The 17,050-nt window shown below is 40.9% G+C and overlaps 1 protein-coding gene across 2 annotated transcripts in view; it reads left to right on the top strand.

Moving 5' to 3' along the window:
• Nucleotides 1-7,849: 7,849 nt before the first annotated feature.
• LOC146709505 (RNA-binding motif, single-stranded-interacting protein 2-like) overlaps nucleotides 7,850-17,050 on the top strand; it is a 30,326-nt gene continuing 21,125 nt past the window's right edge. For both annotated transcript variants that reach the window (XM_085456495.1, XM_085456494.1), the window contains exon 1: nucleotides 7,850-7,999. In XM_085456495.1, coding sequence (XP_085312621.1) covers nucleotides 7,928-7,999 — 72 coding nt within the window. In that variant the 5' untranslated portion in view covers nucleotides 7,850-7,927. The remainder of the gene's footprint in view (nucleotides 8,000-17,050) is intronic.

Below are 17,050 nucleotides of genomic sequence, written 5' to 3'. Positions count from 1 at the left end.
TCCTCAAACTAAGGCTCTTGGTGCACCTACGCCCAGTTTACTGCAGCTGTGGTGAAAGCCAGGGTGAAGCGCAGAGCGGAGGAGGCAGTCTGTACTTGCTCCCCTCCAGCATGTTAATGTTAAGATGTTGGATTATTATTTTTTCCAAAACTGATGAATAAAGTATGGATTGATTTTAGGATTTCACGTCAATATCTGTTTTGTGTTTTTTAAAACTTGGAGCGTTTTTTTAACTTTCCTTCATACGCGCACACGCAAATGGAGACGGGGATGCATCAGTCTCTGAAGTAGATCATCACTCATCTTCTACTCACCCATCCCTCCTCCCTTCACTGATGCTCTCTCCCTCCCCTCCCTTGCTTTGGAGCCAGATGGATTACCTCATCAATCAAAGTTCCTAGAATCACATCTTGTGCATGTGTGCGTCTGTGCATGTTTGTGTGTGCGCGTGCATGCGCATGTGTCCCAACACTACAGTGTCTTCATTTTAAGGAAGAGAGAGAGAAAAAAGATATTTAAAGAAATTTTCTGTCTCATTCACTTCTCTTCATCTGCTTATACACAGGGAGCAGCTCATTTTCTTCATGCATGAAAGCCTGTTTGAGCTGACAAAATGACACAATCAAAATAATGTGAGTGCTCTTGTTTGTAGGTGGGACAAGGGCTTTTAATTTGACAAGTGTACGTAGAATTCCAAAGCTGAGCAGTGAAATATGGCCTGATTTCTGTAAACAACCAGAGAAGACAAGATTATGCAGTATTATTTGAATGTATTTTTAAGTTTTAAATACTTCAAAACTGTGAAGATTTTTGCAATACACAATCAAAATGCAATTAACTTGATTAGAAGAATCTAGCCCATTTCCCCTTTCTATTCCGTGCTATGCATTAAAAGTCAGACCCGCCCTTTTAATGTTAGTCTACAGTGATACAAGTGTAGCTAAGTCAAAAACTACCCCTTGTTTTATGTCCTCTAACCTACGAGAGGAAGTTCTACAATGTTGTACAGTCTGTGTATTTTTTTTCCCCTCCTCGAAAGAAACAATTATGGAGCGGGCAACGCTGATAACACCTAAGGAATTTGAGGCATGCACAAACAGCCCTTCCCCCATCCGCTTAGCTCAATCTCTCCCCTTCCCCCTTCCCTCATCCCCTTCTCTCCTTTCCTCCCACTCCATCATCAGGCTTTCTTTCTGCCTCTTTACACTCAGAATCTGTTCACATTACTTGCAGCTGGGACTTGGGGTTAAAAAAAAAAATCAAATCAAGAGAAACAAAAATAAATCGTGCAACATTTAGATTGTGGTGTCATGACAGTGAGCCCAATGTTTATGCATGTTAACACCAAATAGGTTCTCAGTGATAATCTGTTAATTACATCCTCAGATGGTGAGTTTTGAAATGTTGTTAAACTGATGTGTACCAATCAAGCAATATGGCTAATTATTAAAAAATCTATACTTTTTATTTGTATTAAGTAAGTAAGCAAGTAAGTACATTTTTTATATAGTACCTTTTTAGATAAGGCTCAGAAAGTCTTTCACAACAACAATCAGCAAAACAAAACAAGTAATCATGAACTCGAGAGGAAAAGGAATCCAGAATTTAAAAAAATATAGACGTATATATATATGTATATGTATATATATATATATAGGCGAGTGGCTCCAGCAGATCCCGGGATTAACATCGGAGATCTCTGTCCAGAAGAGCGCAGTCCTGGGAACAGCTAAGATACTGCGCAGGACCCTCAAGCTCCCAGGCCTCTGGTAGAGGACCCGAGCTTGAAGGATAAACCGCCCGCAGGGGCGTGCTGGGTGTTTTTTTATATATGTAGTATATACATTGGGTGAATGTGCAGTAATAGCAGCAAGCAGGTGAATTCTGTACATTAATATGAATAGACATCTGACTATTTTACAGGATAGACAATATAAACATATTTAAAATTAAAGGAATTGAAATGTACATTGTGCCTTGGTTTAGTGTCTGGAAGAGTCCTGTCTCAGTCAATTATAGATGATGTGAGAGGGCGGGTGTGTGTGTTTAGGGCACGGATGGCTTGGGGATAGAAGCTCCTCTTGAGTCTCTCTGTCCTTGTCCGGAAGATGCGGAACCTTCTACCAGATTGCAGAAGTTGGAACAGTTTGTTGCCAGGATGGGACGGGTCCTTCAGTATCTGCGCTGCTCTAGTCCGGCATCTCCTGGTGTAGGTGTCCTGAAGCAGGGGGAGAGCAATCCTGCAGCAGCGTTCTGCTGTACGGATCACTCTCTGGAGAGCTTTTTGGTCCTAAACAGGTAGGTTTTATGCTAATATTAGGTCAGTGATAGAGTTGACATTAGGGTGAAGATTGTTGAGGTCAGTTGTCTTAATAGTTTTCTCATTTCCTATTTGAATTAATGAAATAGGAGCTGTAAACTGCTCCCGTTTGTCTCAAATACAATCTGAAATAGTGCCTCAGAAGAATCAGGATGTCCGGGATGCTTGCACAATTTTACTCACTGTGCTAATAGATTAATTATCATTATAAAAAGATAATTAATGGACATGTGCACACAAACAATATCTTACGCTGAAACCTAAAAGTCATCATCCATTCCCCTCAAGCCGCCTCGCCCCTCAAAACTTCCTTTTTCACACTCTCCCTCAAAAACACATTCCAGCCACAGGGAATGCCTGACTGATTGTTTGATGAGTGTTAGGGGTGTGTGTGTGTGTGGTCTGTTCGGCAGACGTGTTAAGTAGCTACTCTCACGTGAAGCAAGCGAATGCATCCATTTGTTTGTCTGTGCCTCTGATAATGCATCTTTTTTATGGCTTTTATTCACTACAACAGAGCTGTAGCCATTCATTCGCTGCTTAACCCGCACTGAGAACAAGCAACACGCACATGTGTAATTAAATTCATTAAGGTTTTAATTAAAATGGCAAAAAGCTATTTTGTGAGATAGTGCACTTTTTATTGTTTACTGTAATTAAAAAGAGTTTATTTCGTGACTACCAGTGTATTTCTCTCGCTGCTGCTGCTGCTGTGTGAATGGTTTATGTTACATGAAAACCAAACACATGAATTAACATAAATAATAAAAGCCATAGCTTATGAAACTCGAGCTGCACATATCTGCAGAGATTGCTTCAATATGCAGTAAGCTGTTTCTTTGTGTGGAGCAGGTGTTGGGTGAAGGGATTGCTCTGTCAGAGGTGAAGATTTTAAAGAAAGAAAGACTGGCTGCTTCTCATTTTCACCCTTAACCACATAGTGCTCATTGGTCATTTTCGAATGACACCTTTGTCTTTTTCTTCTTTTTGCCCACTTCTAGAAATTCTGCAGTGACTTTCTGCCTTTCTACCACTCTCAGCCATTTTGACCTTGAACCCCACATTGACAATCTCAGTGACCCAGACCCTTCCTCACACATGAACTACCTGAACCCTTTCACAGCATTCATATCCACTTTCCACCACACACAGGCTCCCTTCCTCCCAAACAACAACCCACTTTGATGACAGGGGTTCACCCCCACTGCATTCATGCTCTCTATAGCAAACCACAGGGTGGAATTTCCTAAACAGTTGCCTTTGTCCTGAATGGCTTCCACACTGCAAAATAGCTGTGGCTATATGGCTGCATTTCATAATAAACTTGCAAATAAAAAGTATCTGCTAAGGCTGATTTATTTTAGAAGACAAATTAAAAAAAAATGAGAACATTTTTAATGCAAGTCTGTACCAGATGCAGCTTTCATTTTATGAAAAGAACTCTGACCCATGCTTCAAAACATAGTTTCACTCCCACTTTGAGGCCACGATAAATTAAAGGTTTTTTTTAAGGAAAAGAAACAGGCAATGCACCACCTCTTTCTTTTTTTTTTTGTCTCTAATATAAAGCATTACGGTTATCCCACACATACGCCTGCATGCACACATAAGCATAAACACATGCCCGTGTGCACATGTGAACCGCTTAGCTACTCTTGAGGTAATAAGTATGGATTCACAGGCTATAACACTTGGGGTGGAGGGGGCTGGGTTACTTAGCAACTAGCCTGTTGATGTCCAAACAATGTTCATGTCGTCAAAGCGGCTGGTTGTAACAGACTGAGGTTCTGCTGCTGGTGCAGCAGTCTTGCTGGTGTGTTCCTAAAGGGAAATGAATGAACAGACACACACAGGCTGCTGAAGCCAGAGATACACGGACTAACACAAAGTGCTTATGGTTCATTTCTTAGAAATATTGACCATACCGCTGCACTTGTCATTTTATTGTCCACACAGAGGACATGCAGTGCTCACAGCTGGCAGAGTGGGCCGTCTGTGGAGGAAGGAAAGCCCTTTGCTCACTAGACTATACAGGGATGTGCCATTTCTACAAAGTCTGCAATCTGTAGAGCTATTTTGTAAAATCTACAAAAGGCAAATTGATAGCAGAGGAAACTTTTTTGTGGTTTTTAACTTTACCTTAAACAAAGCTAATTATAAGCAAAATACACAGAGAATTTGGAGACTAACAGCTACAGCTTTATTGAACAGAAGGCACACAATCCTAAGGGAAAGTCAATTCTGCCTACCAGTTGTAGCCTGTTTTATATGTCGAACACATGCATTGCTCTTAAAAGTCATCTCTGGTGTTTGTATCAGCAGCAGAAATTGTGCTTTGGTGTGTACATGCTGGAAAAAACACAAATCACTCTTCTTCTGGTGAGAGATTTTGCAAAGAGTCCCCATGCTTGAAAAAATACATTGACTCATAAATCATTCATGACTCGATATTGATGTACTGTCCAAAACACTGAAATGAAACTAATAGATTGCTAATTTCATAATTGATGGCTGTAGTGTGAGATTAAAAGTAGCAGCAGGGCTGGGTTTTTTGTGTCAGTGCTGGTTATACTGAATGCCACTGCAATTTAGGAATCAGGTTTCAATTGCCATCTGTGTTGGAATATGTCTTCCAGCCAATTGCTGGCAACAAGAGAAAGTGAAAAGCCATTCAAATATAGTAGTAGTAGATAAGAAACCAGAGTCAGTGACTAGGCAGCTATGGATAACATGTTAAAGGTAACTTTAGGACAATGCTCATTCACACTCTGATGTCAAATTTTTAGGGTTAGCACCTCATGTGTGTCTGCTCTTTGATAGTATTTGTCTGTGACCTTCAGAACAAACAACACAGTGTTGCATTTGACCCATTTCACTGTGACAAAACCACATCATTGCCTCGCACAAAAGTTTATTTCCGACCATTTAAAACACCAGAACTAAAAGTTCTAAGCAGCACAATTTAAGTGTTGCACAATAGTTTCTACTAGTGGTGAGTCCTAGATACTTAATTGAGTTACACAAACAATACAAACAATAGCTTTGTTTCTGTTTGGTCACAAGTCATTGGGTCAGTGACGGCACAAGCAAGAAACTGACTATATGTCTAAATATGTCTCTTTCCCTCCAGATGACCAAAACAGGAAGGTCTCAAGTTGTACACAACATACTTGATTATTTTTTGCTTCCCTGGCCCATGAAATTATTTTCATCTTGCTTCTGATGAACTAATGACTACAATGGAGGTGGCACTAGCGAAGGAGAACCTTAGTAATGACATTATAAGTCTGGGTTTATAAAATGTATTCATTTATTTTTCTCTTGTGCCAGACTGAAGGTTTTAAGGCTCTGTATGTCTTCAAAAGACATGTTGCTTGGATATTAATCATAGGGGAAAAAAGACAGATACACTTTTTTAAAAATGGTTTTTAGGAGCAGATTTTACACGTTTAGACATTTTCAAACAAGATGCTCTAAATGGGGGCATGTTAAATCATGCAATGATCCTCGAAGCTCCAGCTACTCTGGGGGATCTGTGTTATAAGCATCAGCAGTCTGGAGTTATCACAAATGGTTCTTTCCTTCTTGGGCAAAGTAAGATAATAATAAATGGCATCTGAAGGCATGCAGCAGGAGAACGGCACGGATAAAACTGATTGGAGTGATGAGAACATGTTAATGGAAAGCAGAGAGCTGTAACTATAAAACAGTATGTCTTGTCATCTTTATAATGATATCCAGAAAAGACTGACTTATGTGAACTGGCTGATTGTTTGCATTCAGTATTTAATGAGGAAATATTAACCATTCTCAGTTCATAGGAGTTGCTGTACTGCAAATGTACTTAAGAAAGTTTAAAATGCATTTGTTATCAGTAAACAACAACAACAACAACAACAAAAAACAAATAGAGAGAGAAAGCCACACATACAAAGGAAAGAGGAGCAGCAAATTAAATATGCTTCAGTTCAGTTCAATTTAGTTTCATGTTTATAGTGGCAAATCACACCACAAGGTGCTTTATAGTGAAAGAAAAAGACCCTACAATATTAAAGAGAAAACCTCAAAACTCAGATGTCCCCATATGACCAAGCACTTGGTGACAGTGGGAAGAAAAAACTCCCTTTAAACAGGAAGAAACCTCCAGCAGAACCAGAATCAGGGTCAGCCATCGTCCACAATTGGTTAAGGGGGTGAGGGAAAAGAGAGCACAGAGAGACAGCACAAAAAACACCCACGGGAAATAGCCAACCCTTCAGGTGGGTTAAAAGGATGTGGAGGTGTTATGAATTTCTTACATCTAAGATAAATAAATGATGGCATCTGCTTTTCTACTACGCTTTTATTGTCTTCTGTATGGCACCTCTCGCAAAACTTAAAGTTTAGATTTTTGTCTCTGTTGTTAAAATGAGGAGAATAATGTAGTATAAATTATATATAGGCTAAAAATAGGTGAAAGTAGATATTTCTGGAAGATGTGTGTAACAGAAAAACTACAAACTAAAGGAGAGGGTAGACAAAAGATAATAATATAAAAACACAGAGGGAAAAGAGGTGAGATGAGAACAAGAAATGCTCAGTGCACCATGTGTGCCCCTCTGCAGCCTGGTTAAGCTTCACCTGATCCAGTCCTAACTATAAGCATCATCAAAAGAGGAAAACTTGAAGCCAACACTTAAAAGCAGAGAGGGTGTCTCTCTCCTGATACCAAACTGGGAGCTGTTGCACGGGAGAGGGCCCCGATAGCTGAAGACTCTGCCTCCCATTCTACTTTCAGAAAGTCTAGCTAAGGCTGCAGACTGAGCGAGAAGTGCTCTGTTGGGATGACATGGTTTTGCAAGGTCTTAAAGCTATCATTGGGATATTATCATTCAGGATTCATTTTAAATTCAGTCCTGGATTTAACAAGGAGTCCATGAGAAGAAACTAATGTAGCAGAAATGTGCTCTCTCATAGTCCCACTTAGGGTTTTGGATCAAGTGATGGCTAACACATGCATGGACTAGTTTGTCAGGATCACTCTGAGACAGGATGTTTTTAACTTTGTCAATAATTCACAGATGAAAGATGCATAGTGCATTTCCTATCTGGCCTCAGTCATTTGCTGGCTTCCTTAATTACCACCCAGTCATCAAAAGATCGAGAACCCTTATTATAAGTCAATGCTTTTAAAAGTGAATGAGAATTCTGAAGAAGGTGAATGCCTGTGAAGTCAAGAGTGAATCGAGGACCTTCAGACAAAAGCACACTGTAACTTTGATGGGTTTTTTGTTTAAGTGTTCTGCTCCGACAAAGCTAATTTTTTGAGACTCTTCTTGTCTGGTGATTTTTACTCGAAATCCCCCTGCTGAGTGAATGAATCTGAGGTAAAGCCCTTCTTCTGTGCGGACCCCTAAAGGCGCGCGTGAAGGACCCCCGAAGGATCTCAGGGGCCAGCAGTGAGGGGCAGGTGGGGGAGGTCGGGGGAGGTGAGGGGGGGCTGTCCTGCCGCAGCAGCAGCACCACTCGCCGTCGAGCAGCGGGACTCCAGGCTCTCACTTCCCCAGCTGCTGACGTCAGCTGGCAGCCTGGGCTGTGCTCGCCGCTCCGGACATAGCGCCGAGAAAAATGCTGCTCTCCGTATCGCCAAGGGCAGGAATCAACCCATACAACGGCTATAACAGCAGAAACAGCAAAAAGGTAAACGCTTTCGGGATTTTCCCCAATTTTCGGCTTGTTCGCCCTGCAGGGCAACACGCCTGCGTCTGTCGCGACCAAAAAAGAGAGAGAGAGAGAGAGAGAGAGAGCGAGATAGAGAGAGAGGGAGAGAGGGTTTGTGACAGTGAGCTGCAGTGTCCTTGAGAAGCTAAACGAGCTGAATTTAACTTCAGACTTCGTGGAGTCAAATATTCAGCTTAAAGAGCAGGCCCGCTCCGTGGTGTGTGTCAAGGTGGGAAATTTCCTTCTACCGCTCGGTCCCTGTCACGCTGGACGCCTGGCTGTTTTATTTAGTAGTATTTGTGTGCGGGTACTACAAGCGGGGGATGTCGATTATGGCTCTGCTCACTCATTTGAGAAAAGTCAGTGGTGGGGAGCAACTTTTGTGGTTTACTGTACGGTGCTGGGATAGCGCGTCAGTGCCTGGATGGTGTTTGTGGAAGTGGGGGTAGGGAGAAACGCAGACTGAGAGGGAACATGTTACAAAATGAATTCTGCCTCTTCCTCCGTGAGAGAGCTCCGGACACAAGTATCTGGTGTTAAATCAGGTCTTCATTGTCTCCGCCGCCGCGTAAGTTAGCAAAGTTTTTTCCCCCTCTTTCCCTCGTTTCCCATCAGAAAGCGGAATATGCCCCACCCCTTGAAAAATCCCACCAGACCCCGATGACTACATTCCCAGAATTATGAATCGCGCTCTCTCTGTTGCGTTCACTGTTGACATTGTCACTTTTTGTAACCACTACGTGAGGGCAAATGTAGCCTGACTACTCTGCTTCGAGTAGTACACTATACACCGTAACAGAAGCCATTTAAAAATGAGCAAAAGTGTCTCGATACAGTGAAGTAGCAAAGCTACTTTTCGAGAACTTTTCGCTTCCTATAATCCATATTCCAGAGTGGTGTTTTTGTTTAGTCACGCAGACCTCTCCCTGTGGACCCTAATGACTTCTAAGTGACGGTAAAAGCTTTTCCTTTGAACGTGAAGGCATCGTGTTGTGATTTTTTTTTTCTCTCCATCCAGTAGAGTAACAGTGGTTTTTCATCTCCTGCTGATATTCCTGCATTTCACTTAGCGTGTTGCTGTGAGCTCCTGAACCCCGAATGGCATTTTGAAAATGTGTATTGACATATTGTCTCTCTGTGATCGCGGACTGCTCATCCTACCAGATCTGATGTCAACACTTGCGCTTGTCTGAGGCAAATAGCTTAAAATGTTTGGGTTGTGCAGGCTCAAACTCAATTAGCGATTTGTTTTTGATGCAGTGGCACTGGGTTGTTACTGAATAGACTTTTAAATTCACTGCTGTTACTAGGTTGGGTTTTATATTGTTTCTGACAAATGGTTCATTCTCTAAACTATCAACACCCACTTTATTTTTTACATTTTTTTAACACCACTGGGGACTAAGAGATACTGTCAAAATTTTTTTAAGGAAGTACACAAGTGTGAGCAGTGGAGTGTGTGCATGTCAGCACTTTCAGTTTCATTTATTTAATTTGGTCTTCTAGTGACATACATGTACACAACAGATCATGTGGCAGTATTTAATTCATTGCGTGCATAAGCAGATATTTTGGTGATGTGCTAAATTCTTGTGGGAATTGCCAACACTATTTAGATTTTCCACTTTCTTTCTCAAAAGAATTCAGATGTTTCAAAATGTGCACTGGCAAATTAAGACTAAATTTTCTCATGTGTGTTGATGTTTCAAAAACTATATGATTGGTGTTTTTTAATCTGATTTTCTTAATTTTATTGGTAAATGGCCTGTATTTATATAGCGCTTTAATAGTCCCTAAGGACCCCAAAGCGCTTTACATATCCATTCACACACACATTCACACACTGGTGATGGCAAGCTACATTGTAGCCACAGCCGCCCTGGGGCGCACTGACAGAGGCGAGGCTGCCGGACACTGGCGCCACCGGGCCCTCTGACCACCACCAGTAGGCAACGGGTGAAGTGTCTTCCTCAAGGACACAACGACCGAGACTGTCCAAGCCGGGGCTCGAACCGGCAACCTTCCGATTACAAGGCGAACTCCCAACTCTTGAGCCACAAACCCCCCACATCACTTACAATGCTGGTAATCAGGAAATTGTTGCGTTCGATAAGTTTAACACAAGCTTTCACCAGATCATAAATGTCAGCTGATTTTCCCTTGCAGACTCCAAATAAAAGGCCTTGATTATATCTTTTGCTTCTGCGAGTCCGCTACGGTCCACTTGGCTCAAAGTGACTTAAATTTCATCATCAGACAGTGGGTGCGAAAGTCCATGTGGATGCCTGCATGTCCACCAATTTTTTGTGACACACAGGCTTGTCTGTTTGGTTGTCGGGTCTCTACTTGCTGACCGTGTCCGAGTATAATGAAAGCTAAATATGACATCTGCCTTTGCCGGGTGCCTTTGTTTATCTGTTGCATTAAGTGTTTTCAAAAAAAGGGTGCAAAGATGATTTGATAAAGAGCTGGAATACTCTGGAGAAGTCCAACCCATGTTGGCTTTTTAAGACGGACACCGATAACTGATGATATTAAACATCCATTAGTCTCGTAAATTGATTGATTGATGATATTTTTTTTCTTTCTGACGCTTGCACCATTAAATAATTGTATAAAATTTTGTTATGTGTAGTTATTTATTTACTAGTTGTGCCTGACTCAGATGAAACGTGTGCTGACAACAGGGAAATGTTCTCCTGTGGTCAACTCATGCGACATGTACAGTCCTAGCACGCTTCACGAGTGTTGCTCTCATCTCTACTTAGATTTTCATGAAATACACATAAAATACACATCAGCATTAAATATTAGTCAAATTTGTTTTCAAATATAAGTATCAGCACTTCTTTTAGTTAATATATTTGCATCTGAATTAAACGTATGATACTCAGTTGATTTGAATTTGCTTATCTGTGTTTTCAGTGCATAATGATTAGTTTCAGACTTCTCAAAGGAATAATTAAGGTGAAAAGGCATAAAGCAACATGTAAAAGAAGCTTAAGGCATAGGCAAAACATTTACCCCTCAGTTGCTTTAGTAGTATCAAGCTCCTCTATGTTGGGGAGCCAAAGTTCACAGAGGGGTCAAGTTCCTGTGTTTTGTTTCCGCGCACCTCCTTTCATTCTTTTGGTCCCTTGCTCACATTTTGCCGTACCTGAGCTATACAAGTGCATCGAATAAAAAACAGAATGAGAAATAAACCCATTCACAGGGGTGAGAAAAGCGCTCTTTGTGTGAGCACGGTGATTACTGAGACTGACTTAGCGACTGCTAAATGCCATTCGGTTACTGTCGTGCTTAAAGGCTGCTGCTCCTCCCCTGACTCAGCACCTCATTTCCTCCTTCAAATAAATAGAATTAATGTTCTCAAATCAAATTTGGTCGGTTTCCGTGTATAGCTTCCTGCATGGAAACATAACAGGAGGCGGCTCGTCGCTTCTTAAGGTATCGTGAGACTCAGTCAGGGCGGCATCGAATGGCGTGGTTTTTTTTTTTCTTTGTACTTGTCATTCACATTTTTGTTTCCCTCTTGGCTGGAGACCTTTTCAACAGATGTCAGCTTAGTGCTGTGATTTAAAGCTGTGGATGCCTCAACATTGACTCTGCTAAGTCAAAGCACAGCTATGTATATGAAAAGAAATCAAAGAAATCAATAAAGCACATTGACTGGAGCATTAAATTCACACACAGATAGAAAGGTTTGCTCTAAAAAGGCCATTGATGGAAAATAAGCAGATGTGAAGTCTCGAATCCATTTCTGACTCGGTAGTTTGATCCTTTTACACATGAACTCCAAACGCTTTCACAAGTATTCATTCCTGAATTCAAGCATTATGTAAACCAGCAACATTTAAGTGGGCATGTTTAGTTTTGTCACGTTACTCCTTGATAAGAGTTGATGTCAGAAAGTTATGCTAAGACTTCCAGACAGATGTTTATTAAATGCCTGTGCTGGCAACTGATTTTACTTTGCAGCACTGATGTTTAAAGAAAACCTCTCTCACTGTAACATCGTGCTCAGAGTAAACTGGGTCATTTAAGAAGTTTGATTTTGTTTGGTACGGCGTGTTCTCTCCTTAACGTGACTGTGGAGGTTTTAGTCGCACGCGGAAAATAGTTGACCTGCTCAAAATTCCCCAAATGATTGCACTAAATGCACTAAAGCAATAAAACATATGCAGACCAGCATCCGATGGAAGGTTTATGCCACAGCTGCCATTTTTACATTGCTGTAATATTTAATGCACCAATATCTCCAAGTTCTTTGAAATAAAATTATTTTTTTCAATGCTAAAATCTAATTATTGCTGTTATCCATGGATCCATGTACTGTTTTACAAGCAAAGAGCAGAAAAAAATGTAAAGATCATTATTATTGTTATATTAGGATGACGTATTACATTTATTTACTTACATTCCTAAACAGAAGAATTAGTTTTAGTGGTTGAATGTTACACTTCATTAATTTCTGACTGACTCCAGTACGCTAGCTCAAATGTGGCTATAACAACATGACTTCAGTTTATTATTTGCGTAATAAATTAAATAAAATATCTAGTTTTACATTTTTTATTGAAAGATTTCTAAAATATTTAAAAAATCTAAGCCAAACTAAATTGTTAAACTGTATTTGTGTATTATAGTGAATAAAAAGTCCTTTCCATTAAGCGAGCTCTTTGTTTGATGGCTGTTGTACAGTGTAATTGTAAAAAAGTAAATAAAAATAATGCCTTAGAGTTAAAGAATAAATGGAAAGCCTCAGTAACTCTGGGAGAAATAAAGGAAACAGTGATTGGGGTTAGTCGGGATAACAAAGTAAATGAGCAGTATTTGCCCCCCTATACTGCAGGCAAGGTAATTTAGAAAATAAAATTAGAATAATATATGCCTTACACACCTCATTTGTTTTAATTTGCAGCTTAAGGAATGACCTGACTATTTATAGCATGTAGTATGAAAAAGAGGTGATACAAGCTTTTTTTTTCTCTTTAAGGTGGATTAGCTGTTATCTTAATAAACATGGGTGATCTCAGCAGTGAGCAGAACCACTGTGAAGATTTTGCTAGCCACAACTGTGCACACCTGGACTGAGAGCGTGAAATCACAGTGCAAAGAAATATTTTTGCCACACAGCTGTGTTGGGGTTTTCTTTTCTTTGTTACTAGAAAGAAGGTAGAGCGAACTAAATGTTCATTAGGATTCATTTTGATACATTACAACTGTGCGCTGTGTCAAACATGATTCATGTCCTCGTTCATGTCATATTTTCCTGTCACTGTGACAGGAACTGAAAACAGCTGATGTCTAGGAGGTAGAAAGCAGGTGGCTGTCTCAAGCTTAATTCACAGTTTCATCGCACACAAACATGGCTCAATTTGTATTTAAATTTTTTGGGTACATGTCTCGCTGCTTCATAAATACGTTCCATGCAATCACATTAAATGAGGGCCTGAAAACTGCGGTTTGCTTGGCTGCCAGTCATCTGTGTAACCGTCTCACTGACACAAAGTTCTACACTGTGTGCCCCGACACAAACACTTTAATGCATATTAACTTTAACATCGTTGTTGCTCAAACACCGACATGCTAATGCTAGAAAATAGCTACACCCAAAGGCTTTAGTTTCCATTGATCAATTGTTTTTTGAAGTCTGAATGAGGGGAAAAAACATATTGGGTGGCTGGTTTTTTAAAATGATACTTATTGTTATTTGGGTACTTTTTACAGCCCACACATTTACTTTGTTGTGGAGTCTTGTTGCTTTCATTAATCCTATTTTCAGCAAGCAGTAGGCAGCTGTTTTCAGGCAAATAATCTCTTAAAAACCCACAGTATATGACTCGCCCATCCCTAAATGAAGGATAAAGACAAAGATTAAAGTAAATATTGGCAGGGATTAGGGATGTCACGATACCACGATTTTAGTGGGTACCAATAATCAATTAAATGAATGCGTTTCAACTGGAAACCTTTTTATTTAAACAGGAATGCACGTGTGTTCTGACGCAGATTGAGGAATATGAATCAGGATTATTTATATTGTATTGAAATCAGCCAATCCTTTATATCAGAAACGACTCCACACGGTTGTGCGTAAAAAAACCAGCTGTTTTGCTGCAGCGAGTTTTTTTTTTTTTCTTTGAACTTTTCTGTACAGCCACCTTTGTCCTCCTGGTCGCATGCCAGGTATATGTTTATCTGTCTCTTTGTTTAATGTGTCAGATGTTTTGGATCAGTCCCTGGCCAGAGTGCCAGCCGCATGAACCGGCCAAGGTGAACAGGTAGAGAGGGAGACAGAGTCCTTGGAGAAAGCACAGCTGTCAGAAATCCAATGCCGAGGCCTGCGCCGATGCCAGACGCTCTCTCTCTGTCTCACATTTTGTTAGATCTCTAGCTGAGCTCTGGCCCAGTGTTTGAGAGTATCCGTTTGCAAGCTCTCCATCCTTTGCCACCTGACCCGGCTTGAAAGCCACGCAGGCATGTGCATTTGGCCTGTGCGTGCGCACATAGGTGTGATCAGCGACAATAAGAGACAGACAATTCCAAGATTAATAGGTGCCTACAAAGAGACAAAAGGAAGGGGAGCGTTGCAGACTGAAAGGAAGGAGGATTCAGGAACGAGTCTGGACGTGAGTTTGGTGTCCCTGTCACCTGGTTGGAATGCAGAGCTCCTCATTTAGAAGGCTGTGTGATAAGATCAGGAGCAGACACACAGCATTTCCTGCCTACTGCCATACTGTCACTCACCACTTTATGAGACGTACAGTCCTGTTCTTATCCTCCGCTAACACGTACAGACTGTTTAACCTTTTTAAAGATACCTGCTTTATGTTTTTATGATTATTAGCACTTTTGTTTTCTGGGACGGAGCGTTCCGTTGGGTGTATAATGAAGTGTTACATTTTTGGTTGTATGGTTTTTATCAACATGGCAAAGAAGAAAAGATGTGGTTACACACATCGGATAACTCTTCCGGAAGGTTTGTTAATGCTTCAGAAGGATCGTAGGTTTTGAATTCCCATGACTCATTGCTCTGGTCGGTCCTAAAGAGAGGCGGATGTAAAGCGGCAGCTCAGCAGTGTAATTCTATACACGCTGGAAGCTGTGTCCTCATTTAGTTAATCTGTGCATTAGCATAGAAGTCGGCTGCCATACACAGGCAGTCATGGCTCTTTCTTGCCAGCAGGACATGGGGAGGTGGGCAACCCCCCCCCCCCCCCCCCCCCCACACACACACACACAACCAGGAAGTCCATGGACTTGTGTGAGTCAGCTTGAGAGGCTGAGATTTTAAAAAATAAAATAAAAGCAGAGGTGGCGTGAGACTTAAAGGACGGTTGAAGAAGGTGCACTCATGTGACACCTCGTGTCAAATGTCTTCAGGGTGTTGGTGGAGGATATTTCTGATACAATTAAACCGTTAGACATGCGATTCAATTAGGTAAGATGTCTCACTTAAGCCAGTGAGCTGTTCCTGTGCGTGAATCGCCTCTGAGAGTTTAATACAACACATAAAATGCGGGGGTACGTCTTTGATATTGTGAAAGATTAAAGGCAGGGTTAAATGCTTGCAGTATGCTATATTTAAAATAGACACTTCCTTCCAGCGTCAGAGTCTTCATACAGGTTTGCATAAAAATAGAGGAAATGGTTTTATTTATAGAAATGTTCTTGATTTTTATCTTTGGTCCTTAAAATAATCTATTTATATTTCCAGTCTCACAGAGAAGGAGAAATGCAGCGTCAGGACTACAAAATATGATTACTGCAATAACGTGAAAGCTAATTACCAACCGTTGGGGGTGGAGACTTTTTTTTTTAACTTTTTTATTTTTCAGTTTAATATTTTTTGCTTCTATAACAATGTACCCGCACACTTTAATGTAGGACCCGAGAGAAAGATTACACGTCACCACTATAACGTGACCGAGCATCAACAGCATAGTTACAGCACCGTGAATTTAAAGCTTTTTGCAATAAAGAGAAATTTCTGAAAGCCTGACAGAGATTTGCTTCTGAGCGTCAGTCGTCTCTGTCCAATTGTTAATATGAACTTTTATGCAGCTCTCTGTGCACATTTTTAGCCTTAACAACGCTTCAGTGGTATGTGTGCGTAGTTAGCCGTGTGACTGCAGACCGGTGATTTAAGGGGTGTTGTTGCAGTGATACGCTCACTGAATGAGACTTGGCTTTTTGGTAAAGAGAGTTTGAATGAGATTATAGGCCTCTGCTGTCCTCTTCTTTCATTCACAAATTAGCTGCCTGCAAAACATATTCATCAAGAATTTCACTGTGATGATATAGGACGACTCCTGTAGGCAGAAGTCTAACACACTTGTGAACATGTTTGAATATCCCTGGAATAAAAGATACAACGAAAATGGACAAAAGGGAGGCTGTGCTTCCATCTCATCTACCTGTCATGAAAAAAGTCTACATTCAAGCTTAAGTTGGTGGTGGAGTAGGGGGTCACAGGTCAGAAAGCCTGTCTTAAAGGGACCTCACGCCCTTATGGATACTGTCTAATTAGCAGAATTGAGCGATGCTGTCGGTGATCCCGGTGCGACCGTGTCGTCCTGCTGGGCCTTTTTTAAACACGACCAGATTGATCGGCGAGCCCTTTTTATTCCTCTGTCGTGAAATAAACCCATTGTCCTCCTGCCCAGCTTCACAGAAGCACCCTGCTAAGCTTATTTAGAAAGCATGCTTGATCTAATTCGTTCCTATACAACAGCAAGTTAAAGAAATTGGACTGTTAAATGAATGCGATTGAAGTCATTTTCTCACTGCAGACAGCCAGTTTCGCCTGTTCTGGTGAAGCTGGTGCGCTCTGTGTTTATTTCCCCAGTCATGTTTGGAAAAAAGCTACCAGATCTATTCCTGAAAGGAGAAGTTTTTTCTTTTCTTTCTTCACTGGCAAAGCGATAATAACATCATATTTATTCCATTAAAATGAAAGCATCTGCACAGTTACACAATCTTTTTGTTTGATATCTCCAAGGAGAGCCACGGTCCCACAGAGAGATT

The sequence above is a fragment of the Copadichromis virginalis genome, linkage group LG5 (genome assembly GCF_057382275.1).
Source record: "Copadichromis virginalis isolate Kocher_CV1m ecotype Utaka linkage group LG5, C_Virginalis_male_GT1.1, whole genome shotgun sequence".
In the NCBI taxonomy this organism is placed as follows: domain Eukaryota; kingdom Metazoa; phylum Chordata; class Actinopteri; order Cichliformes; family Cichlidae; genus Copadichromis; species Copadichromis virginalis.
Note: the sequence above shows the minus strand (reverse complement) of the source record. Positions and strands in the feature narration are given on the sequence as shown.